The 26,678-nt window shown below is 43.0% G+C and overlaps 1 protein-coding gene across 8 annotated transcripts in view; it reads left to right on the top strand.

The window, feature by feature from the left end:
• The window catches only part of UNC13A (unc-13 homolog A), a 96,766-nt gene that overhangs the window by 5,585 nt on the left and 64,503 nt on the right, over positions 1-26,678 (top strand). For all 8 annotated transcript variants that reach the window (XM_044003432.1, XM_044003452.1, XM_044003445.1 and 5 more), the window contains exons 2-7: positions 11,646-11,675; positions 12,360-12,459; positions 15,720-15,837; positions 16,483-16,606; positions 22,346-22,419; positions 22,702-22,756. In XM_044003432.1, coding sequence (XP_043859367.1) covers positions 11,646-11,675; positions 12,360-12,459; positions 15,720-15,837; positions 16,483-16,606; positions 22,346-22,419; positions 22,702-22,756 — 501 coding nt within the window. The remainder of the gene's footprint in view (positions 1-11,645; positions 11,676-12,359; positions 12,460-15,719; positions 15,838-16,482; positions 16,607-22,345; positions 22,420-22,701; positions 22,757-26,678) is intronic.

Genomic DNA, 26,678 nt, shown 5'->3' with positions numbered 1-26,678 from the left:
TTCTTCAAGAATGAAGGACGGGGGGCAGCTAGGTGGAGCAGTGGATAAAGCACTGGCACTGGATTCAGGAGGACCTGAGTTCAAATCAGGCCTCAGACACTTGACAGTAGCTGTGTGACCCTGGGCAAGTCACTTAACCCTTATTGCCCCCCAAAACCAAACAAACAAACAAAAAAAGAATGAAGGACAAACAACAACAAGAAGAAATTATATCTCTATGGGCTTCGAGGGTGTGCAAGATGCCCCGATACACAGAAAGGGCACTGGATTTGCAGTTGGGGATCTAACTTCAAAACTAAGCTCTGCTACTTGCTACCTGTGTGACCTTGGAAAAGTTATTTTATTTTGGGGGGTATCAGTTTCCTTATCTATAAAATAAGGAGATTGGTATCCAATGCTGAGAGCAACACTCTGGAGTGCCACCTGAACCAGATTAAAATATAAACCAAATAAAAGCCCAATAGAACATAGATATGTTAACGTGTGGTTTTCTTGGCCAATGTACAGCCTGCAGGGATCCTTATGGCCCTGTTTCTTTTTTTCTTTCTTTCTTTCTTTCTTTTCTTTTTTTTTTTTGGCAGGGCAATGAGGGTTAAGTGACTTGCCCAGGGTCACACAGCTAGTAAGTGTCAAATGTCTGAGGCCTGATTTGAACTTAGGTCCTCCTGAATCCAGGGCCGATGCTTTAACTACTGCGCCACCTGTTTCTTTTTGAGTTTGATACCACTGGACTGCATGATGGGTAAAGTTTCCACTCCAAATCTATCATCTTATGAACCAATCAATCAGAAAACACTTATTAAGCATGTGCTATGTGCCAGACACTGTGTTAAGTATTAGAGATACAAAAACAAGACAGAAACAGTTTTTGTATTCAAGGACTTTACATTCCAAGCGGGGAGGGGCAACAAGAAAACCTAAACAGAATATTCTTTTATATATATATATATATACACTCAAAAAATCTTTAATATGTTCTATAATTCTATTATTCAAGACTAGGAATGAAAGCCAACTGGGCTTGGTGTGTATGGAGTGTTTTTTCCAGGAGGTAATTTGGGCTCTATGGTTCTGGGTTGAGGGCAGGACCAAAGTTTCTATTCTCATTCTGGAAAAGTTGTATGACCATGGGTGGGAAATAGGTATGACCATCCAGTGGTAATTCTCCATGTCCCTACAGTACTCCTAGTGACTTTGTGGGTGTAAAGATCCAGGTTGGCTACATCCTGAGGGTTGGGGGAAATGAAGGAAAACTTTGTGGAGGCGATAGTATTTTAATTTAGTCTTCAACGTGTGAAAGTTTGAGGACATTCTAAGCATAGAGGAAAATGCCTCTGAGAAAAGACAAAGAGGTGGGAGAGCATGGTGCATGTCTGGCTGGAGTGAAGAGTTCGTGGAGGGGAACCTTTGGTCCTTACGCCCCATTCTTCTCTTTCTAAATCCTTTAGCATCCAGCATCTCAGTTATATGGTCCCAGCTGGGATCTCCTATTATCTGTCCTTAGCTTCCTGTTCCCTTTTATCAAGCATCATTTCCTTTCCCCTTACTGCTCCCCTTCCACACCCTTCTGGAATTAGAAATCTCTGTTTTTACAAGGTTTTACTCCTAAATGAAGAATTCATCAGAAGACATGTGAAATATTGTGCTCAGTTCTGGGAACTACATTTTAGGAAACATTAACAAGCTAGCATATCCAAGCAGGATACTGGGATGTGCTTTCTAAACTGGCTTCCTAAAAATGTACATACAATACATTTTGAAGTTTAGTTTTCATTATTCACATTTTATCCATTATTTTATTAGTTCTTAAAATCAACAAAAATAAATCAAATTATTTGTTCTGTTTTTCCAATTTCTAAGGTGTAAAAGCTAATACTTAAATTTTAACTCTTCAAGTCAGGTTTGAACCAGTTCCTGCACACCCCTGAGCATGAGAGACATAGAGACGATGTAATCGGAGGAGATATTACAAGAACTGGTGATATTTACCCTAGAAAAGAGGAATTAGGGGAAGGCATGCTAGTTGTCTTTAAAAGCTGAAGGGTAGTCATATGGAAAAGGAATCTGCTTGGAGTCAGAGTTAAGAACTAGGAATGCTGGGTAGGAGCTGCAAAGAGGCAGATTTAAGCTTGAGGTTGGGAAAAATTGACTAACTACAAGTGCTATTCAAGAACAGAATGAACTCTCTGAGTATTGAGTAGATTCCCCTTCACCTGAGTTTTCAGAAGGTTGGATAATAACTATCTGTCAGGGATGTCAATAGCCATTCCTGTTAGGACTGGTAACCTTGGAGGTCTCTTCTACTCTGAGATCATATGATTCTGTCATTCTGTGATGGTGTCAAGAAAACTAGAAATGGAACCCTTTCCTTCTCCAACATCCCATCAAATTAACAGACTGATCGAGCAAGTTCTGTATTTTTCACTTTGATCAATGCTTTCACTTACATTAGTTTTGTTGCCCTTAAGCCCAGGGCAGCTGTTACTTTCAAAGGGAACCTTTTTGAAGAACACTCTATGTGCTGAGGACAGATAAAAGAATAGATTCTGGTTCTAGGCTACAAACTTGTTATTCAGATACTCACACAATGAGCATGAGCCCCAAACAGAGACCAGGGAGATAATCACTCTCAAGGAGATGAGCAGTTAGAAGAGGGAGTCAGTTGGAAGATTTAGCAATGCACTTTTCATTTAATTTTGTAGCTTTGCCTCCTGAGAGTCAAGCCAGAAAAACTCTCTTTTAGTCTCAGAAAATTGGTGCAATAAAGGAAAGTCTTTGGAGAATATAAGGCTAATCTAACAGGGGTCAGAAGAGACCCGAGAGGGCATAGCCCTTGGCTCCTTAAATGCCTCCCACATATTTTGGGAGAGTTTTTGGTTTTGCTGTCTGAAAATTCACAACACGCACAAGCTCAATGTGTTAACTGCTGGGGCTTGCTAGAGTCCGCTCAATAGTAGGGGAGAACCAATTGTTAGATTTTCAGTGTAAGCATCTACACCGCAGGAATCAGAAGAGGCTACAAATCAGGGCTTGATTGTCTAGACTTAAGAAAGTGATGGGGAAGGTGTTAATGCAAAGTGAACTTTAAAACAGGTTGGAGAGCTAGTTGTTAAACATTTGCCTGGGGCAGCTAGGTGGCGCAGTGGATAAAGCAGCGGCCCTGGATTCAGGAGGACCTTAGTTCAAATCTGGCCTCAGACACTTAACACTTACTAGCTGTGTGACCCTGGGAAAGTCACTTAACCCCAATTGCCCCGCAAAAACCAAAAACCAAAACAAAACGAAAAAAATTTGCCGGCACATCCTTCCTCTACAATGAGATAGGAATCCCATCCTCTCCCCTGCCCTGCCCCTTCCCCCCAAAACCCCTAATGCAATTTTAGGCTACATTAATAAAAATAGGATGTCCAGAGGGAAGGAGGTGATAATCCCACCGTCTTCTATTTCAGTCAGTCCTCTCTCCACAATCTGGACTATTGAGCTCCTTTCTGGGCACCATATTTTAGGGAGGGCATTGATAAGCAGGATCATGTCCAAAAGACAGGGATAAGGTTTTGAGAGTACTGAAGAGCATGCCATATGAAGGTCAGCTGGATGAAATGGGGACATTGAGTCTAGAGAAGAGAAGACTTTCATTTGGGAAGGTGGGCAGAAGAGGCACTGCATAGTGGGAAAAGCATTGGACTTGAAGACAACAGGCCTTCGTTCAAGAACCAGCTTTGCTATCGTCTGTCTTTATGGCCTTGGGGACTGGCTAGATGGTGGCTTAGTTCCCTGCCAGCTCTAATGGCCATCATCAAGTGTTTCAAGGGCTCTCGTGAGAAAGAAGAATTAGTCTTTTTTGGCTAAGTCCCAGAAGGTGAAACTAGGACCGATGGGGGAATTTTGCAATTAGCTGTCCAAAAGTACACCTGAGTCGTCATGATGGCTGGTCAATTCTCCATCTTTGGAGATATTCAGGCTCAGGCTGGATGACCTATTGTGGAGGATGTTTTAGAGGGGATTCCTGTCTAAGTATAGATTTCACCAGGCTATTTTCAATAAATTGCTTTTAAAATACTCCGATGTCATCTTTCTTAAAATTTACCTCATCCTTTTGGAGTCCAATTCATACTTCCCAACCTGGGGTAAGTACTTTAGCTTATTTTAAAAATTGATCCACAGTCCTAGCCTGTTCCAGGTGTCCTGGTGGAGGCTTGGTATGGCCCACATAGTCCCACAGGAACCTGCCACTGTGACCTTCCTCACTTATGGATGGTGGTAGTGGGTTGGGTGGTAGAAGAAAGAATACAAATGACTCTCATTTATATAGCACTTTAAGGTTATGCGATTGATTTCCTCATAACTACCCTCCAAGGGTTGTAGTATTATTCCTATGTTTAAAAGGAGAAAACTTATGTCCAGAGAAGTTAAGGAACTCAATCACAGCTAGTAAGTGCCAGAACCAGGATTCAAACCCAGGTCTTTGCGGATTCCAAGTCCAAAACGTGTTACTACTATAGGCCTCTCTAAATGAATAAGGCTATCAACACAAATACAAAGTTACCCATTATCTACAAGGCAGCAGTTCACAATATTCTTCTTCTGGCCCCGCCCCCCTCAATTCATCTTCATTCTTCCCAGTCAGCTGACTCTGGATTTGGCCAGAGCTGCCTTGGAGCCAGAAGAGAATGCAGGTGGACAGTGTTTCAGTGGCAAGTTTTTCCTTCTATAAAGCTTAATTCTACCCTTTTAAAGGTCCTATTTCTGCCCTTTCAACAAAAAGTCTTATTCCCCTTCCAAATAACAACTCTCAAAATATTTAAAAACAATTATCATATTCCCCACCTAACCCTTTTCTTCTCTGGGCTAAGGGTCCCCAGTTCCTCCAAATGATCCTTACACGGCCTGAGGCACCTCATCATTTTGGCTGCCTTCCAGAGACCAGCTCATTAATGTACTTAAACTGTGCTGCCTAGAACTGAGTATAATATTCCAGGGCAGACTACAGGTGAAATAAGCTTCACTTTTGGATACTGCTTCTGATAATGTTTTATTTATTTATTCTTCTGAGATCTTGCTAGCTATTAAGGCTGCCATTCAACACTGTCGAATCATTTACTCTGCCTGTTGATTTTTTGAACCCACGTATAAAACTTTGCATTTATCTTCATTACATTTTTTTTTCTTATATTCGACTCATTAGTCAGCACTCTAGGCCAGATGTGTCAAATATGCAATACTCCCCAGTGTGGCAGGAACCAGATTAAAATGAAGTTGAGAAATATTTAGGGGGCAGCTAGGTGGCGCAGAGGATAGAGCACTGGCCCTGGATTCAGGAGGACCTGAGTTCAAATCCGGCCTCAGACACTTAACACTTACTAGCTGTGTGACCCTGGGCAAGTCACTTAACCCTAATTGCCTCACTAAAAAAAAAAAGAGAAATATTTAACAAAATAGATTAAAAAGGCAATACAACATAGATAGCATTGTATTTTGAAATGAAGTAATTATGCTGCTGCAGGGATCTTTATATGTGGATGAATGGTCCTACTTTCTATTTGAGCTTGACACCACTGCTCTAAGCAACCCTCTAAATTTCAGAGAAGGTGCCAACCTGCAATTGTAGAGGACATCCCCTCACCCGGAAGTTCCCTATCCCCTAGTTTAGTCCCTATCCCTATCCTTATCCCTTCCATTGGTCCCACATCTTGATCTTTTTAGGTCACAAATCAGTGTTAGCTGCCCTTTCCAGCTTAATGTCATTCCCAGCTGCTCTCTCCTTACTCTAATTACCTTGTGTTTACTTAATCAGTGTTTGTGTAGAATGTAAGTTCCTTGAGGGCAAAATTGTTTTGCTTTTGTCTTTGTATCTCCAGTACTTCAAACATTTTTTTTGTTGTTCAATCAATTCAGTCATGTCTGACTTTTCATGACTCCATGGACCATACTGTTCATGGGGTTTTCTTAGTAAAGATACTTTAGTGGTTTTCCATTTCTGTTTCCAGTGGGTTAAGGCAAACAGAAGTTAAGTGACTTGCCCAGGGTCACACAGCTAGTAAGCGTCTCAAACTGAATTTGAATTTAGGTTGCCTGACTCCAAGCCCAGCACTCTAACCACCGAGTCATCTAGCTGCCCCACTTATTTGTGCCTGACTCTTCAAGACATCATTTGGACTTTTCTTGGCAAAGATACTGGAGTGGTTTGCCATGTCCTTCTTCAGCTCATTTTGCAGATGAGGAACTGAGGCAAACAGGGTTAAATGACTTGCACAGGGTCACTCATCTGGTAAGTGTCTGAGGCCAGAAGAGTCTTCCTGATTCCAAGCCCAGTGCTCTATTCACTGCGCCACCTAGCTGCCCCTCAAATATATTAGGTACCTAATAAATGCTTGTTGAATTCAATTGCCTATATCCCTGCAAATATAGCGGGCCAGCCCACTCCATCTCCTATGATCCCTCCTGTGGAGAGCTTCTTTCTATAGCCCACTAGGAACTGGTAGCCCACTACCCTATTTTATTCTACCCCACACTTGACTAGGCTCCATTTTAGAAGCAGTCACAGAGTCAGAGCCTCATGGTAATTCCTCTGCCTTAGGTGGTTCCCAGATTATGGGGTAAGGGTGTAGGACAGAATAGGCAATAAATAGGACCAACAGCCCAGAGGGTTTGTGGGCAAGTAACATCCTAGAACTCTTGTTTGTTAGTGCTGAGAGGGACCTCAGAGGTCCACCTAGCCCAACCCATACCTAAGTAGTAATGCCTTCCACACAATCCCTGAAAAGAGGTCATGCAGCCTCCAGTGATTTGCTGACTCTGAGGTAGCTCCTTCCACTTCTGGATAGCTCTAGCTGTTATGATGCTTTTCCTTAAATGGAGCTGAAATTCAACTCTCTTCAACTTCCTTCAATCATTCCTAGTTCTTGCTCCTTTAGCCCTGCAGAACAAACTGAATCTCTCTTCCTCTTCAAATATGATTACAGTAATCATGTCCCCTCTAAATCTTATCTTTACTAGTATTAATTTCTCATCTTCTTTAACTAATTACCATAGCACATAGTTTCAAGTCCCCAAAGCATCATGGTCATCCTCCTCAAGATAGTCTGTCTCAGAACCAAATGAGAGACTTCAGATGTGGACTGACCAGGACAGAGGACAATTGGGCTGTTGGTTATTTCTCCTTGTTCCTTTCTTTTGAAGCATATGTTTGGTTAGGTATGTTACCTACTGTGTCATACCATTCAGATTAATAGGACTTTCTTTAGTTATTAAGTACCACGCATTGTGCTAAGTGATGGGATACAGTGACCAAAGTGAAACATTTCTTATTCCCAGGGGACTTAACATTGTACTTCAGAGAAACAATGTGGACACAGAGAAATACCAAAATATACAAATGTAATATCAAGGGAGGGGAAAGAAGCTGAGGAAAAGCCACATGAGGGAGACTAGGCTTGAGCTAAACTTTGATTAAATCTAGGGATTCCAAGAACAGAGGGGAAGAGGGATTCCATGGGGCTCATGGAGAGGCACAAAGGTGGGAAATGGAATGGTGTGTAATAGAAGAGCAAGAAGGTCAGTTTGGCTGGAATTTAGAGGATGTGAGAAGTAATATGAAATCAGCCTAGAAATATAGGTTGGGGCTGAACTTTGAAGGCACATAGTAGGCATTAGGTGACTGACTGACTGACTGAAGGGCTTTAGTGCCATACCAAGGAATTTGTATTTTATCCTAGAAGTAAGAGTGGGCCCCTGGAACTTCTTGAGTAGGGGAGTGGCATAGTTAGACCTGCACTTTAGGAATATCAGTTTGGCAGCTGTGGAGAGGGTGAGTTGCAGAAGGGAGTGACTGTTGGCTTTTATTGAACATGAAGTCCAAAATCCTCATTCTGCAGATGGGGAGACTGAGACTCAGCTAGGGGAAGCCAAGGTCACGCAGTGAATTTAGTGACAGCCAGCACCAGAAACCAGGTCTCCTGATTACCCAGTACAGGGCTCTCTCAGAGGCACCACACTGTCTCTGATCATTAGTAAATGGGTGTCGGATGCTGGTGGATCACAGCCATACTAATTACGATGAGATTTAATAATAAGGTGTCTCCAGGCTGCTCATTATCAGCGGGCGGGCCTTGTCTTGTGGCTCCCCTGGGTCCCCCCTCCCCATCCCTTTCTCCTTCCTCTTTCCCAGCCCATCCCCCTCTGTTCTCAACTCAGACCTCCTCCCAGCGGCTGGCCGCATCACCCACATCCTCCTCTGGCGGCAGCTCAGTTTTATAAATAGCCCTGGAGCGTGTGACTGGGAGCGGCAGTGGGGAGGGGCCACTAAATCTGGCAATAGCCCTGCCAGGGCAGGGCTCTGGGCTTCTCTCCTGGCCTTACTCATTCAAGCTAGCCCTATGGTCATAGGTCAGGGGCAGCAAACTTATTAGTGATGAATGTGGCAGCCCACAATGCCCATGGCTACTCTCCCAGGACTATGGAAGGCAAGGGGAAGGGTAAAAAGGAGGGAAGGTCACAGAATATGAAAGAGCAGAGAAGCGATAAGCATGTAGAGCCTGGATCACAGTTTGGGAAATTGTTTTAGACAGGCCTGGGTCATTGGATCTTAGAGGGTTTTGTTTGTCTTTTAAGCTTAGAAGAAAAGGTAAAAGATTATTTTTCATCTTAAAATCCTTGTTTTACAGATGAAGAAATTGAGGTCCAGAGGAGTTATGACCTCTAGCACTGAGATCCTATCCCTCTTTCCTTTATCTAATTCTGAACCCTAATTTCCTTATCTAATCCTCTTTCTGCTTACTGAGACCCACCCTCTCTGAGTCTCAATCCCCGTCTCTGCACCCTTCTACCTCTAGTTGGGACCCCAGTCCTTTCACTAAATTCACTGAATCTTTATTCCCTTGCAGTCCTTATCCCTATCACTGAGTCTCTGTCCCCTCCCTTATCTTTCCTCTATTTATTCTATAGCCCAGAGTTATCCCATCCTGAACAAAGCTTATAGATAGGTAGGGAAAGTCACCCCTAATTTGCTGTGGATGAAACAATTCTAATTAGTCCTTTGAGATAAGGTCTACTTTTCTTTTTGTATCTTTAGCACCAAACAAAGCGTCTTGAATATGCTAGGCACTTAGTAAATGTTTGTCACATTGAATTTGTTGTATAATTGATGATGCTAAAAGAGTGCCACAAGTGAACAACATTTTCTTGTCTCCATAGCACCTCACCATACATTTTAAAATAAATTCTTGATGATATCTTTTATTATATCACCAAAATTACTCGCAGTATCCCTTCTCCTCCTGCTCCTAGAAAGCCATCCCACAGAAGGAAGGAAACAATGATTTATTAAACATCTACTATGTAACAGCTAAGCACTTTGCAAATATTATTTCATTTGGTCTTCACAACAACCCTGGGAGTACATGTTATTACTCCCCCTATTTTACAATTGAGGAAACTGGGGCAAACAGAGGTTAAGTGATTTGCCCAGGATTATATCACTAGTGTCTGAGGCAGGATTTGAACTCAGATCTTCCTGATTTCAGGCCCAGCACCTGTCTGCCACATAATAAGTAGCATTTTTAAAGAAAAAGAAAAAAGAAAAGGAGGCAGAACAGGAAATGCTAGGAACTAGCTTATCTCCATTTTATAAATGAGGCCCAGAGAGAATATATTATTTAAATGGGCTCATACAATGAATTAGTGGCAGTTTTGTGACTTCTAGTCCCAAGCCCTGTACCTAATAAAAATGAAGACTATCCCTGGGTTCAGGGGGCCAGTGGTGCTCAGAGCCAGAACCATATTTACATTTCTTGGACCTGGACTCAGAGCAGGCCTCCGGTGTTGGACCCTATTCTGGGTTGCCAACCCCCTTGGGCTCTTAGAAAGAGGATGCAAGGGGAAACCAGGTCCTTTTTCCTAAATCAGTTTTTGACTCGTCTTCAGCCCCCTCCCACCACCCAACAGGCCGGCAGAGGCAAGGTTAAGGAGCTGTCCCCCATTCAGTGCTGAAAGCAGTTTGCTTTGCCCTACCGTGTTCTTCTCTCTGGAGCTTCTGGTTTCCTCCTCTCTCCCTTTCATCTTTCTTTCCTCACACCTCTCTCCCTCTTCTTCCCACCACCCACCTGTTTCCTTCTGTAGTCTTTACCACTCCAGCTTGCATCTACTTATCTCTCTCTCCAGCCACCGGTTGCATTTCCTGTCTTCCTCTATTCCTCTTTGCCCCAGTGTCTCTCTTTTCCTATCTGTTCATCATATTTCTTCTGTTTCTTGCATTTCCTGTAACCATGTCTCTCCCCTCTCCTGTCTCCTTTTCTCTCTCCTTTGTAGTCTACTTTCATGAGAATTTGGGATATTAGAAAAGATCCCTCTCTACCTCCCCTACTGTGAAAGACAAGTTAAATCATGACTTCCCAGGGACAAAGGGCTGTCCTCAATAAGCCTAGCTGAGGTTTAACTCTAACCAAAGTCTCACTCCAGGAGCTTGATTTTATGAAGTCCTTCTGGCCTCTTCCTTCCATCCCCCAACCTTTTCTCTTTGCTCACATCTTCTCTGTGTGGCTTCCTAGCTTTAATGTCTTCAAAAAATACATCCGCTTTCCCCTCCGTAACACTGTTCCTGGCAGCGAGAAGGGAGCCCCTAGAAGGGCCTGGATACTTTCCAGGAATGATTGCATTAGCCCAGTCAGGCCCCTTATTAAACTCCATTCTCCAGCCACTGATGGGAAAGACTTGAAGAGTAGGAATAGGAAGTAGAGTGAAGGAATAGGAAGCCTGCTTTTGCTAGGATATAACTATCAGAAAAGGATACTCTGGCCAAGTCCCTAGGACTAAAGGTTCAGAGGAGAGTAGGACAAGAACACCAATGACTCTCCTTTTCCCTTCCCCAAGACAACTCACCACTCTGAGAAAAAGGATAAATGTTGGAGCTATTTCTGTCAGTGACAGTGCTTTGGTAAACTTCATTGGCAGGAAGCTTCACTGAATAAAAGGGAAAAAATGGGTCAAATTGTCCTTCTCTTAGATTATTGACATTTTTACCAGCACCCTGTACCCTTCATCATGTATCTTTTGCATACCCACATGCATTTTCTGTTCTCTCAGGCCTAGGGATCAGAAGATGTCTCTATCTTAATTCTTTCTTGTCTTGTTCTGTTTCAAGTCTGTCCAGATCTCAGAGAAAGGGTGGCTGAACAAGTTCTTTGCAAGAGGGAAAAATAAGGGTGGGGCATGAGAGGTGGTGGGAGGGGGCATCTGGGCCCAGGGTTGAGGGTCTACTTTTTCCTTATCACTCCTGCTTTCAGCTTATATTTATCTGTCTTTTCAATAACACTACCACTGTCCCCCCTCTTTCCCTTTCCCCTCTCTCCTCCTCATCTCCCCTTCTCATTTCCTTTTCCATATCCCCTTCCTATCTCATTTCATCTCATTCTACTTCTTCTCATCACTCCCTTTCTCTTTCACCTCTTCTCTTGCTCCCATCCCTTTCTCTCACATTTATCTGGTTTTTATCTCTTCTTATCTCTCCCATCTCTTCCTCTTCTTACCCCCTCTCCTCATTTTTCCCTCCTACTTTTCATCTCTATTTCTCTCTGTCATTTCATCTCCATGTTTTTCCCTCTCCCCATCTCTCCCTCTTTGCCTCTCCCTCTCTCTGACTCTTTCTACAGTCAAAAAAGCCAAGTTTGATGGTGCTCAAGGTAAGTGACCCCCCCTTGTTTTTTGTTGTTGTGATGGAGTGGAATGGAAATGTATATGAATGACCACTCATTTGGAAGAGAATATTTAGGAATGGGAGGTAGAATGGGAGAAGGGAGGCAGCTCATCTCTTCTCTAACCCTCCCCAAATCCTTTGTAACAAAATAATATCTCATTGGAGGAGACACAGCAAGTCTTGGTTGAGGAGGAGGGGTTGGCTTGAGGAGAAGATGTGTACTTCTTCCTCACAGAGGGTAGATCTAGGACCAGTGGAAGAAAGTTGCAGGGAGACTGATTTTGGTTCAATATGAGAGGAAAACTTTTTAAGTTGAGGCTGGTTGACTACTCTTCTGCCATCTTGTAGATGGGATTCTTACTCAGATGCAGGTAGGACCAAGTGCCCAACTCTGAAGCTATGATTCTACAAGGGGCCAGACCCTTGGGCAATAGACTCTGCTCCTATTAATTGAACTGAGATTGTTTACAAGGTTTAGAGGGCATGGGCATGAAGGTTGTCTGGGTTCCTAATACTCTTCATACCCCCAAAGTCTGTTTTGGGTTGGTCTGGAGGTGGTTTAGGGAGGTATTCATGTTGATAAATTGGAGCCACTAAGGGTTAGGGTTAGGAAGCCCAGTGGGCCCAACCCCAACAACTTTTTCACTCTGCCTACTGTCTCTTTCCCCAGAAAAATTCAATACCTATGTGACCCTGAAGGTGCAGAATGTTAAGAGCACCACCATTGCGGTGCGGGGGAACCTGCCATGCTGGGAGCAGGATTTCATGTTGTGAGTATCCGTGGCACCCCTGCAGTCACCCTTGCCTATCTATTCAGGGCCAGCAGCTGTGAAAGGCTGCGGAAGCTGACTCAGAGCACAAGATTGAATGACAATAATAATTACTCATATGTACATAGTACTTTACAGACCATTTTCAGTTTACAAAGTTTTTCCCTATCCATCCTTTCATTTGGACCTCAAAGGCCCCTGAGGAGGGGATTCTCATCTCCATTTCACAGGTGGCAAGCTGATATTCACATTAGGGGAAATGACTTGCCCAAGGTCACCAAGAGAGAGACTCCCTGGTAGAAAGGGGACTCACACTTGGGTCCTCTGACTTTAGACCCATTGCTCTTTTCACTGTGCCACATTATTCAGCTACTTAAGCCTCAATTTTTCAGTCTGTAAAAAAATCTGCCAAGTGAGAAGCTAAGCCAGCATTCACCAGACTCAATAGTGTAGGTCCCCACCCCCCACTCCCAGACAGATAGCTCCTCAGAGCTGCTAGGTTTATTCTTGTCCCTCCCTCCTACAGCCATCTGTCCCACCTTGTTGTTAAGGTACCAGATTTCTCCAGATCCCTGGTCTTGGTGTGGACAATTTTCTTTCTTTCCCTACCTCATTTCATGCAAGATGAGACTTGGTTGGGGTTTTGGGTTCCCCACCACCACCACCACCACAAGGGTCCTTCTAACTTGCTAAAGTGCCTTTGACCGAATCACCTTCTTTCTCTAAGCTTTAGTTTTCTTACCTACTAACTGGAGATGGAGTCGGACTAGATCGCCTATAAGGTCCCTTCTAGCTCCCAGTCCTATTATTTTACTAGCTTCTAAAGTGAGAATCTATATCAAACTAAATCAAGAGTTTAGAACTGGTCAGTCAGATATTGCAAGCTTGGGACATGAAAAATCAGCCCCACATCTTCTTAATTCAATCAGGCTTGTTCTTCTGTTTGTTTCCTCCAAGTTCCTCTAGGTGATTCCCAGAGGTCCCTGGGCATAAATTCTCTCTCCTTTTCATTTCTGGCATTGGTGTTTATCTTTGGATTTCAGTCCCAACTACTTTTCTGTAGTCTCAAGTTGATAAGTCAGTGGAATCACATGCCCTAATAATGCACATCCCCTTTCCAAGAGAGAAGCCAAAATAATAATAATAATAATAACAATAAGTAACTTGGATTTCTAAAGTGGGTTAAGGTATAGTGTTTCCCTTACAACAACCTTGTGAGAGAGAAAAGGAATTTAAGTATTATTATTCCCATTTTACAAATGAGGAAAATGAGGCTCCACAGTTGACTTCCCCAAGGTCGCACTGCTACATTCATAAATTCATGGGATTTGGAGCTGAAAGGAATTTTAGAGATCATCTAGTCCAATTGTCTCAGTTTACAGAAGGAAACTGAGGCTCAGGCAGAATGGCTTACTTGATGAAGGTTATACAACTGAGCAGTCTGGTGGTGCAGATGATAGAGTCAGGAAGACTTGGAGTCAGGAAGACCTGAGTTCAAATTTGGCCTCAATCACTCATGTGACCCTTAACCTCTGCCTACCTCAGTTTCCTCACTTGTAAAATGGGGATAGTAATAGCTCCTACCTCTCAGGGTGGTTGTGACGATCAGATGAAGTGATATTTGGTAAAGTGCTTTACAAATCTTAAAGCATCATATGAATGTTAGCTATTATAAAATAAGTCAATTACAGTTGAATAAGATGAATACCATGGCCCCAGTTTTTAATCCTCTGCAATTTACAAAACTCTCCTCATAGTTCCTATGTGAGAACTAGGATGAAACTGAGGCTCTGGGAGTAGAAGTGACTTGGCCAAGGTTGCCAGTCTAGGGAACATCAGAACCAGAACTCAAACCCAGGTCTCTTGGCTCCTAGCCCAGCCCTCTTTCCAATATGCCACGAGCCTCTCACAGTGAGCCTTTTTTGCTGTCTGGATGCTGGACAGATCTGGCTTGAGTCCAGGGTCCAGGACCTGAGGAGTAAGAAAGGCCAAAGATAGCTCCTTATGATACAGGAAAGCTGGCTGGAGGAAGCCCCTAAGTAGCTATAGTTTGGGGGAGAGGAGGGCAGAATGAAGTGCAACAGCAAAGGCAGAAATATTTATTTAGGGCCTATTGTGTACAGAGGAGGGGAGGGAAGGGGGGAGGGAAGGAGGGAGGGGAGAGGAGGAAGGAGAGAGAGAGAGAGAGAGAGAGAGAGAGAGAGAGAGAGAGAGAGAGAGAGAGAGAGAGAGAGAGATTAAGATTTCAGGCATAGGGAACAGAGTAAGCAAATTCAGTTCCATTCAATTCAACAAGTATTTAAGTAAATGACTAACTGAATGAGAAAGCATTTATATAGTGCTTACTATGTGCTAAGTACCAAGGCAGTCCTTGCTCCCAAGGACCTCCTCTTTTAATGGGGGTGGGGAGGAGACATAACACATAGAAGAGACTTCAGCTTCAGTGCAAATGGAAAGGCCTGAACATCCTTAGAATGTATTTAAAGGGCAGATTGTATTTGGTTCATCCAAATGGTACAAATGACCATGTTTGTGGGATGGAGCCTGGAAGGACCTCATCTCCCACTATTGGGAGGAGGGAGTGGGGATTCTGAGTTCCCTCTTCCTGTGTTGGGGATGAAAAGTCAGCTTAGCAACAATAATTATAATAACTATCATTTATAACATTTTAAAAAGCACTTTATCAACTCATATAGTCCACATCACAAGCCTTTAAGGTAGGTGATACTATCCCCATTGTACAGATGAAGAAACTGAGACTGAGAGAGGCAGATGACTTGCCTAGAGTCACACAGCTAGTTAGTGTCTGAGGCTGGATTTGAACCCAGTTCTTCCTGACTTCAGGTCCAGTACTCTATCTACTGTGCCACCAACTGCCTATGGTAAGTGCTATTAGTAACTCTACTTGACAGTTGAGGTAACCAAAGTTGGTAGAGTATAAATGACCTGCCCAGGGACACACTGTTGAGCCTGGATGTGGACTCAGCTCCACCTGACTCCAACCCTGGCACTTTATTCATTATACTTCTTAACTGCCTTATATTTTTGTCAGGGCAATGAGAGTTAAGTGACTTGCCCAGGGTCACACAGCTAGTAAGTATCAAGTGTCTGAGGCCAGATTTGAACTCAAGTCCTCCTGAATCCAGGGCTGGTGCTTTATCCACTGTGCCACCTAGCTGCCCCTACTACCTTATGTTCTAATTTCTGGTTATGGTCTAGGAATGATTGCTCTCTCCCTTTCCTTCTACCTCGTCTGCCAGTGAAATTAATCGCCTGGACCTTGGCCTGACAGTGGAAGTTTGGAATAAAGGGCTCATCTGGGACACCATGGTGGGCACTGTATGGATCCCCCTCCGGACCATTCGCCAGTCTAATGAGGTACAAACAGGGGATGGGAGATTGGCACTGCTTTTAGAACATGAATAAATGTTCAAAAGGGGGGGGGGGAAGGAAGTAAGATAGTAGTATGAAGGAGTGGTCAAAGGTGGTGTTAGCAGGTTTTGCAGCAGTCCCAGAGTGCACCAACAAGGCTTCCTGAAGGAGATATCCTAGAACTGGGGTGGTTCCTGTCTCATCTTTCTTATGGAATTCTTTCCTTTCCCCAAGGTAGACCACAAAGGGTGTGGTGTTTTTTGTTCTTTGACTGATACACAGCACCTGTTTTGTTTCCTGGCCTCAATCCTAAGGGCATTACTTTAAACCAGAGCACTAATGCTGCTGTAACTTCCCCTTTAACCCCACCCCACCCCTACCCCCAACAGACGTTTCTTAGAATAATATTGTATTTCGAATGTTTAGTGATAGGGTCTGACTGAAATAGTTCACAGTGGAAGGGTACCAAAAGGCTTAGAATGAGCATTAGCTGAGGAGGGAGTGCAAGGTTACCTGTCACCTGGTACTCCTCCCCGCCTGCAAGAACATTTTTCTTTGGAACTGGTTTTCACTTTTTAACATTCTCTTCTCTCCCCTAACCCGATTTTTCTTCTGACCACTTCTGGATCTGATGGGGGTTCCCTTCCTCAGGAGGGTCCTGGAGAATGGCTCACCCTGGACTCTCAAGTAATCATGACAGACAATGAGATCTGTGGTACCAAGGACCCCACCTTCCATCGAATTCTCCTGGATACCCGCTTCGAACTGCCCTTGGGTAAGTGCTGGAGGCAGAACTTAGAACCTACCAGTCAAAGGAAAGTCATCAGAGTTTTCCCCAAGCCCTACTCTATCCTCTTTTCCTTCACTCTGAGACTTGATAGAATCTGACTGATGTCTAGCATTTTATACAAGAAAATACACTGTGAGGTGGACATCCATGAACCAAAATTCAGAAAGTATAATTTAGGATGGCATTTGGTTGAGGATCAGTGGACAGAGAACAGACATGATATTATAATGAGCATTTTACAGACCGCTTTGCCAGAAGGAAGAAATGGATGATGATTTCTAGAAGCAGATCACAAGGAGTTATATAACTGTGATGAGCGACTTCAACTATATGACCATGGGCTAAAGTTTTCTGCTAAAAGCTGAACAGCTGAAAACAGGTATATGGACCTGATTCTGACCACTAAGAAGCACCTAAAAGCCAAATTAGAACTTGGGGGGATGTTAGAATTTGTGATAGATGAAGGAGGGCATTGTCTGATAGGTTTCCTATGTTTGGGAGGACAGATTGCAGAATTCAGAAAAGGGATTGGCAGTATTGTCAGATTCTACAGGGGAAGTCATCTCAAGAGTGATGAGATTTTTTTCAAGAAGAAATTCTGATCATATAAAGGCAAATGATTCTAATAAAGAAGAAAAGAGTGAGCTTCTTTGAGACCACTGTGACTACAATGAAAGTCCATCTTCCAACTCGGATTTAAAAGACACCTGAAGAAGAAATCAAGGGCAAGTAATAAAGAGTACAAAAGCATGTCATGGTCCTTTAAGGATAGTGTTAGCCACACTAAATCTCAGAAGGAGCTAAGACTGTTCATTAATGCTAAGGATAACAACAAGGACTTTCAAATAGATTCTAAGCTCAATAAGCCCCAACAACATACTGAGATGGTCAAAACAATTTGTTATTTTTGAACCATTTCAGTTGTGTCTGACTGTTTATGAACCTATTTGGGGTTTTCTTGGCAAAGATACTGTAGTTTGTCATTTCTTCTCTGCCTCATTGCAGGTGAGGAGCTGAGACAAACAGGATGAAATGACTTGCCCAGGGTTACACAGCTAGTAAGTGTCTGAGACCAGAGTTGAACTCATGAAGATGAGTTTCCCTGACTCCAAGTCCGGCACTCTATCCACTGTACCACCTACCCAGCTGCCCCACAAGAAGCTTGCCTTGTCTTAAATCTTGGTAAGAGACTGCAGTCTTATCTGCAGTCTGCAGAGTGCACTTTGCACTTTCTGTTGCCCTTTGAGTGACTGGCAATTTTGAAATATTGATAATTTATTATTTGAAACCATATAGCATTATGGGTAGACTGTTGATGTTTAAAAGGATGGACTTTCAGGGCAGCTAGGTGGTACAGTGGATAAAGCACCGGCCCCAGATTCAGGAGGACCTGAGTTCAAATCCAGCCTCAGACACTTGACACTTATCAGCTGCGTGACCCTGGGCAAGTCACTTTACCCTCATTGCCCTGCCAAAAAAAAAGGATGGACTTTTGTAGCAGTAAGCAGCCTAGGATCACTGAAAGCAATGAACAGCTTTCAAAATGCTATCTAGCCTGCTCTGATTTTCTATCCAATTTATTGTCCATCTGCTGTGCCTATCCCAGGTATATGTATTGATGGACTAACTCAATGGGCTGCCCATCCAACTGCTTTTCATCATCTGGGTAACATGCATTCTTTTCTATCTATCTGTCTGTTTTGTCTGTCTGTCTGTCTGTCCATCCATCTATCTATACACACGCATATATAGATATATTTTTCCTTAATAGTATTTTATTTTTCTACCTCCAAGGAAAAAGCTAATATTGAAACATACTATTTTTCACTTTCTTTCATTTTTTCTTTTATTCAAGTTTTCTTATACAAAATGACTAATATGGTCATATTTTACATAATCATACATGTATAATCTATATCTGATTGCTTACTGCCTGGGGCAGGGAGGAGAGAAGGAAGGAGGGATAAAAATTGGAACCCAAAACTATAAATAAAAATGTTTATTACTTTAAAAAATAATATTTTTGTAAAGCTTGTATAAACAAAAGTTGAGAACTATCTTTACATGTAACAGAAAAAATAAAATACCTTATATGTAAAATTAAAAAAAATATCACTCACTAAAAATATTGGTATTGATCATTTAGTTAGAAGAAAGGTTTTTGTGCTATTAATAAATAATTTTTAAATTGTTAAAAAAATAATATTTTATGTTTCCCAGTTACATGTAAAGAGAGTTTTCAAAATTCGTTTTTGTAAGATTTTGAATTCCAAATTTTTCTCCCCTCTCCCTAAGACAGAAAGCAGTCTGATATAGGTTATACATGTACAATCATGTTAAACAAATTTCTACATTAGTCACATTGTGAAAGAAGAATCAGAACAAAAGGGGAAAACCACAAGAAAGAAGAAACAAAATAATAACAAATAAAGTGAAAATTGTACGCTTTGGTCCGCATTCACACTCCATAGTCCTTTTTCTGGAGGTAACATGCATTCTTTATCCACTTAGCATTTTGTGTGGAGATAGGCTAGTTTTGTCTCTTCTGATGGCCCATGGAAGCATTTTGTGTGGAGATAGGCTAGTCTTGTCTCTTCTGATGGCCCATGGCAATCACTTTAGGAGGTCCTTAAATATACTGACCTTGATGCTATTAGCCCAATATAAAAAGAGGAATACCTGGAAATCCTTGCAATCCATTGGGAATCCTTCTTCCATTTGGCTTACAAAGGACGTCCTTGGTGACATCACCAAACACATTTGTCAAGTATATGTCTCCCTGTTTTGTGCCTCACTTGCTTCACAGTTGAATTCTGGGGGATTTGGCATAATGGAAAGAATTCGAGATCAGAAGCCAGGAAACCTGGGTCTAAATCCCACCTTAGACATTTGCTTTCTGTTTGCCCAGGGCAAGTCACTTAATTACAAAGAGCCATAGTTTCCTCATCTATAAAATAGGAATGATAATTCTTTCCAAATCTACTAACAGGGTTATTTATGAAAAAGGCACTTTGAAAAATCTTATAGTACTATATAAATGTGAGTTATTATAATTCAACAAACACTTATTAAGTACCTACTGATATTCAGAGAATCATTTAATAAAGTTATCTCTGTAATGACATCTGTCATGGAATCCTATACAATCTGTTTGTTTTTGTTTTTTTGTGAGGGGCAACGAGGGTTAAGTGACTTGCCCAGGGTCACACAGCTGGTAAGTGTCAAGTGTCTGAGGCCGGGTTTGAACTCAGGTCCTCCTGAATCCAGGGCTGGTGTTTTATCCACTGTGCCACCGAGCTGCCTCCAATCCTATACAATCTTAACACATGCATGGGGAATACTTTGTTGAGGAGAACCTTTAAGGGTGCATTTTCTTCTACTGAGTCAAGTGCTTTTATTTATTTATTCTTTGGGGGGTAATCAATAAACAATAAACATGATGGGATTTTGTATTTTCTACACCTTTCATTGGGCAGTTAGGTGGAGCAGTGAATAGAATGCTGGGCCTGGAGTCAGGAACACTCATCTTCCTGAGTTCAAAGCCATCCTCAGACACTTACTAGCTGTGTAACCTTGGCATAACCCGGTTTGCCTCAGTTTCCTCATCTGTCAAATAAACAGAAGAAGGAAGTGGCAAACTACTCCAGTATCTTTGCCAGGAAAACCCCAAATGGAGTCATGAAGAGTCAGACACAACTGAACAAAAACAACAACAACAACAACAAAAATACTTTCCTTGTGTGGCTATGTAGATCTGCTATGATATAGAAATTTGATTGCAGAAATCTATTCTTCCCTTTTCATATTTTCATCCAGTATATCCTCAACACCTATCTAGACCATTCTTATAAAGCTTTTATTAGATGGGAAAGAAAGTGTTGATTAACAGTTGCTTATATCTTTTCAATCAACTTCTATTTAGTAATAATGCTGTCCATGTTATATTATTTTTCATTCCCCTTTGCTCTATCTTCAAAATTGATTCTTTCATGCCTTTAAAAATATCACCTCCATATGGACTTCTTGTGCATTTGGTTAGGTAAAGCTGTTCTCAGCTTCTTAAGTGCCAATTTCACTTCCACACTGAGTACTGATGTGGTAGAGGCTATATATGGTGATTCTACTGTTATTTATGATGAAAATAAATCATATAGAAATGCCGGCAAGTGTTATATTTCATATCTATTGTTGACTTTCCCATTTCAGCTATAAATATTGTCAAGATTACAGGGCTTTGTTGGAGATCCTACACCAATTATTTAGAGCTTTGTTTTCCCATTCACTACTTTTCACTCTTCTGTAAGGCGATACTGTGAAAAATCTTCCATCCTCCTTTTCTGTGATATTTTGCAAATGAACAAGTGTTGTACTCTAAAGTGGTGTGGCCTTTGCTTTTTATACCTCTCTGGTTGGCAGAAATCAATGTTTGCTAGATGAATTGCTTTCTGGGTTCTTTTGGCCTCCTAGTTGTGGTGACTGTTTTATATTTGTTAAACTTTTCTAGGAAATAATGATAATTGGATCCAATATCTTTTTTTTCCATTTTGGTAAGATTCTAAGAACACGAGATTATAGATATCTATTATTGGAAGAGAACTTAGAGACAAATTAATTTAATAGGTGAGGTGGGACCGTTATAATTGGTACAGCTGTCTTCATGTTGGCCTCTTTGCCTGTGTTCATCATAAGCCCTGCAACTTGAGGTGATCATGAAGAGATCTTTCTTGTCCATGGATGCATTATGGAACCAACTCCACTAGTCACTGAGGGGAATCTGAGAGCCAGACTTCTACTTAGAGGCAATTCCTTGATGTCTTCTGATTTCGTATAAAGAATATAAATGTGAATGTGGTTCAGTTCCTCCAGGAGTGGGTCAACTCACTGGTCACTGGTCTGTGTTTAAACTGATATTTTTAGACAGCCTAAAAATAGTAAGATTTTTAGCACCCTCAACCACTCTACTCCCATAATTGTAGAATGAGAACCAAAGGCCATTTTATATTTTTATCTGTTCAAATGTATTGCCATAGCCAAAGACTTCATCATCTCATAACCAACATATTGGTGATGTGTCTCAGTACTAATCTGGGCTAATCCTTGGATAGGATAGCTTGTTGCTGGGACCGTACTCGTCTTTCCAGTTTAGCAGGATCTGCCAGAACTTATACTCTTCTGGCAAACTCTTTGATTCTTAGTTCACTTCAGTACCATAATGAGTGAGCAGAGGGAGACTTTTGTAGAGAGGACCTACTTTGGAGGTGGGGGAAGAGGAAAGGGGGAAGAGAGACAGACAGACAGAGACAGAGAGAAGAGGAAGAGGAGAGAAGAGAACAGAAGAGAAAAGACCCAAGGGATGCTTCAAGCCTCTCTTGCTCACACCTTCCAGGAACTGAATTTGCTGCCATGCTGCTGCCTAATTAATGCTAATGATGAGCTTCTCCTAATGATGAATTGCCTCTTCCCTCAGCCATCCATCACTAAGAGCACCTGTAGGTGAAACAGCCTTCTTCTTCTCTCACACTTTTCTCCTCCCCTTTCTCTTCTCTTCCTTTCTCCTCATCTTTCTCCCCTCTCTTCTTGCATCCCACCCCACCAACCATTGTTTTGGGACAACCTGTTTTTCTCTCCCATACTTCAATCCCTATCCCGTGGAGGCAAAGCCAGTGGGAGGTTCAGGGATAAAAGACTTCCTGCTGAACTGACAGATGTGGATTTGGCTTTCAGACATCCCTGAGGAAGAGGCTCGGTATTGGGCAAAGAAGCTGGAGCAGTTGAATGCTATGAGGGACCAGGATGATGTGAGTAGACATGGGCATGGTGCCCAGATTCTGTTTGCCCTAACCTATGGATCTCTCTGGAGACTGTGTGAGCAGCTCCTCAAGTCTACTGGGTATCCAGATTCTTTTTCTTGGTGGAAGAGAGTAGAATAGGACAGACCTGTGGTTGGGCAAGCAAGATCACACTTCCTTGAAGCTTGGGAGGTGATGGGATACCTGGGTTCCACATTTCTGACTTGGGGCTACCAAAAGTCTTTTGCCTTCCCCTGAGCTTCCTTCTCCCATTCTATCCTCTCCCTTCAGTATTCATTCCAAGAAGAACAGGACAAGCCTCTTCCAGTCCCCAGCTCCCAGTGTTGTAAGTACCGCTCTCTTCCTTTCCTGGTCCTAATCAGTGTGGTCCTTCCCTGGGGCAGAGGGCACCAATGGGAGCAACACATCCTTCCACCGCCTTATTGCCTGTCCTCCTGCCTTGGTGCAGTGCTGCCTGGTATTTGGGGTTTTGGTGTCTTTTGAGAGAGAGGTTTTGGCTTTGATCCCCTCCTGGTATCCCCTGAGGTGCTGTGTCTTCACATTCCAAGGAGCTAGGTTTACTCAAGTCTGATTCCCCTTGCAGATCCTATGGGACCCACTTCTCTGAGGTAAAAATAAAATAAACTAAAATAATAAGGCAACCCAGGAGACTTCTACCTTTGAATTCCCAGTTCAACTTGCCCAGTCTGGAATTTATCCACCACCAGATTCAAATTCTCTGTTCGGGGGAAGCATTTCACTAGTAGACTTAGCCTTCATTTCTAGCAACCCCTGACTTATTCTAGAGCCCTGGCCCTGAGTTATTCCTCAAAGGCCCCTCTCTCCTTGGCTCCTCTTCCCTTCTGTCCTTCTCCTGTCCTCCTCCTCACCTTAACATATCTCCCTGTTATCCATCATCCCTACCACCCCACCCCCACTCTACATGTGCCTGGGATGGATTGAGGGAAAGAGTTGGAAATGGGAATGGCCAGTTACTCAGAAACTATAAGAACAACTCATGGAAAGAAGTAGATATAGGAGCAAGGAGACCTGGGTTATAGAAGTATCCGATAAACCAAAGTGCACTATAATAATTTGGGAACAGTTTTTGTTTTTATTAGACCCACTTCTGCCACCAACTCACTGTGAATCCTTGGGCAAGATGCTCAAGACACTCTGTGCCTCAGTTTCCTCATCTGTCAAATGAACAGAGTAATCTCTTTTAAACTCTCAAGTTATGGTGGGAATCAAATGAAATGATAACTTAAAAATTCTTTGGGGAATTGAAAGTACTCTCCAGACATGAGGGTCTCTTTTTTTCCCCTTTTTTCCTTTCTTTTTTTGGTATGGGGACCTGCTCTAGATCCTGCAAAAGGGAAAGAGCAAGGAATTAGGGAAGGTTGGGAGTAAGAATATTGGGAGCATGAGAGGATAGCCTGCTCACCCCTTTGACAGGTGAAATTAGGTTGGGAATTGGGTGAGATTTGGAATCCCAATAAGGTATGGAAGAGATCTGTCAGGTAAATACATTTGTTTTCCTCCTTCCTCCTCAGCCACCTACTTGGTCAAATGCTCAGAAAGACAGTTAGCAATGAAGAGATCTATAGGAACTAAGAAAGCTCACTAAGAGAACAGCTCCACAGATTCCAGGATCAGATTCAGTTGCCTTTGGACCCCTTTCCTCCTAGTAAGGAACCAATTGGGGTGAACCTGCTGGGTGAACAGCTGGCTGGCTGGGGAAGGAATTTGATGGAATGAGACTAGACATACTTCCCTAAGAACCAAAATCTTAGCTCTGCTTCAGATAACAAGATGGACCTCAGAGCCAGGAAGGGTCATCCATGCCCTACCCATCCAAGGCCACCCCATCAATCTGTGTACATAACAGTCCAGGGCCAGGGGTGAGAAGAACAGCACCTGGACCGGGAAAACTTCCAGCAAGTAAAAGTTCAGGTAGTAGGCTCCTCCTCTGAAAACTCCAGGGCCAAAGACAAATTTGGGTCTGAGAATTCTTTGCCCAAGGCCCGGGTTGAATCCAAGTGCCAGGGAGAGTGGGTAGGCAAGGGAGATAAAAATGGCAGTGGGTGTCCTGACCTCATGCCTGGCATCCAGGGGAGTATCACTAACTCCTGGGAGCCAGGACTGTTTTCTCCCATTGACAGGGGGATGGAATCAGGCTCAGAGATAGCCCATAGGAGAGGTACCATGCCACTGAGGAAGGAGCCTTGTGCCCCAGGTAGAAGACCTTGCTTCAGATTTAACTCTGCTACTTATTGGCTATGTGATTTTGAGCAAATCTTGGCCTTAGTTTCCTCACCTGTAAAAGGAAGGGGCTCTGCTCCATGAACTCTAAGGTACCTTCCTGTTCTAAATTGAGATGTCATCATGACTGGAGGGCTGGACTTGGGGTCAAGGAAGACCTGAGTCAAGTAAGACCCTTCCTCAGACACTTCCTACCTGTGTGAAATGGGCAAGTTGCTTAACGTCTCTGTGCCTATTTGTGCATCTATTCGATGAGGGTGTTGGCCTCGAAAGTCTCTTCCAGCTCTAAGTCTATGATTCTATGACCTCCCAGCCCAGTGTCCCAGGGGCATATGATGTGCAAAGAAAAGGGCCCTGAATCAGAGCTCAAAGTCTAGGAACCCAGTCTGGGCTTGACCATTAGCATGCTGTGTGACCTTGAGTGGATCACTTATCTTTCCTGTGCCTCATTCCCCCCATATCTAAAATGGACATAATATTCCCTACAAGGCCTCCCTTACCGGGTAGTCATGCGGGTCAAATGAGATAAAATACTTTGTGAACTGTCCATGCTAGCTAGATATCCCAGTGGAGAGAGTGCTGGACTTGAAATCAGGAAGCTCTGAGTTCAAATTCTGCCTCAAACTCCTATCTAGCTGTGTGACCTTGAACAAGTCACTTCACCTCTTGCTGCCTTAGTTTCCTCATCTACAGAAGGAAGTGATTGGACTTGATGGTCCCTGGGGTCTCTTCCAGCTCTAACTCTGTGATCCTACCATTTGAATGCCCTTCATCCTAGAGATGCAAGCAGACATGCCACTCCCTCCTTTAAGATGTAGGCTCCTTGGGGCAGCTAGGTGGCATAGTAGATAAAGCACCGGCCCTGGAGTCAGGAGTACCTGAGTTCAAATAGGACATCAGACACTTGACACTTACTAGCTGTGTGACCCTGGGCAAGTCACTTAACCCCCATTGCCCTGCCAAAAAAAAAAAGATGTAGGCTCCTCGAAGCTAGGTGGCATAGTGGATAAAGCACCGGCCCTGGATTCAGGAGGACCTGAGTTCAAATCTGGCCTCAGACACTTGACACTTACCAGCTGTGTGACCCTGGGAAAGTCACTTAACCTTCATTGCCCCGGGGAAAAAAGATATAGGTTCCTCTTCCCACTCCCCCCACCCCAGACCTGTTTCAGTGAGGAGCACACAATACTCGTGATGCTGTGAGCATCTAGCCAGGAGATAACTGAGAACCTCCAATGCTATATCCTTAATGGATATGCATGTTATGTAGTCTTAGTGATATAACATGAACTGGGAGGCAGAATGGAATGTTCCACGGACCTGAAGTCAGGAAGATCAGCATTCAAAGCCTGTCACATGAACATGAACAAGTCACTTAACCTCTCTGTTTTCTCATCCGTAAAATGGAGATAAAAATAGCACTTACCTCGAAAGGTTATTGGGAGGCTCACGTGAACTAATGTGTGTGAACCTTAAGGAGCTCCATAAATATAGTCTATTACTATTATTATTGATCCCATCAACATCCCCTGGTCCACACCAAAAAAAAGGGGAGGGGGAGTGGGGAGGAGTCAGGAAAAGGATTCTCTCCAGTGAAATCAATCAGAAGAAATCCTCTCCCACAGTATAAAACCCCCAATTCTTATTCCATGAGATCTTTGCCTATGGAGATGGATGAGTGAAAAAAAAAACCACTTATTAAGCATTCACTATGTGCCTACCACTGGGGATCCTGCCTTCAAGGAGCTTACTCGAAGGTGGCTTCTGAGGGTTCCTTCTCCTGAGCAGTGTTCCCTTTCCCCCCAACTTCACCCCTGACTTTAGGCACATGACCTTAATAAGATGCTCTTAATAAGATGCTTGAGATGCCTCCAACCTTTCTCTGATTCCTCCCTCACCTCTTCCCCACCCCAGCCAACTCCCCTCCCCCCTCCCCTCCCCTCTAAGCAGATCCACTCAGTCCTGTTCTTTTCTGTGGGGGTGGGGGGAGGGAAGCCAGACTAAAT

Source organism: Dromiciops gliroides, chromosome 1 (genome assembly GCF_019393635.1).
Source record: "Dromiciops gliroides isolate mDroGli1 chromosome 1, mDroGli1.pri, whole genome shotgun sequence".
In the NCBI taxonomy this organism is placed as follows: Eukaryota; Metazoa; Chordata; class Mammalia; order Microbiotheria; family Microbiotheriidae; genus Dromiciops; species Dromiciops gliroides.
This window is presented reverse-complemented; position numbering and strand designations above follow the sequence as displayed.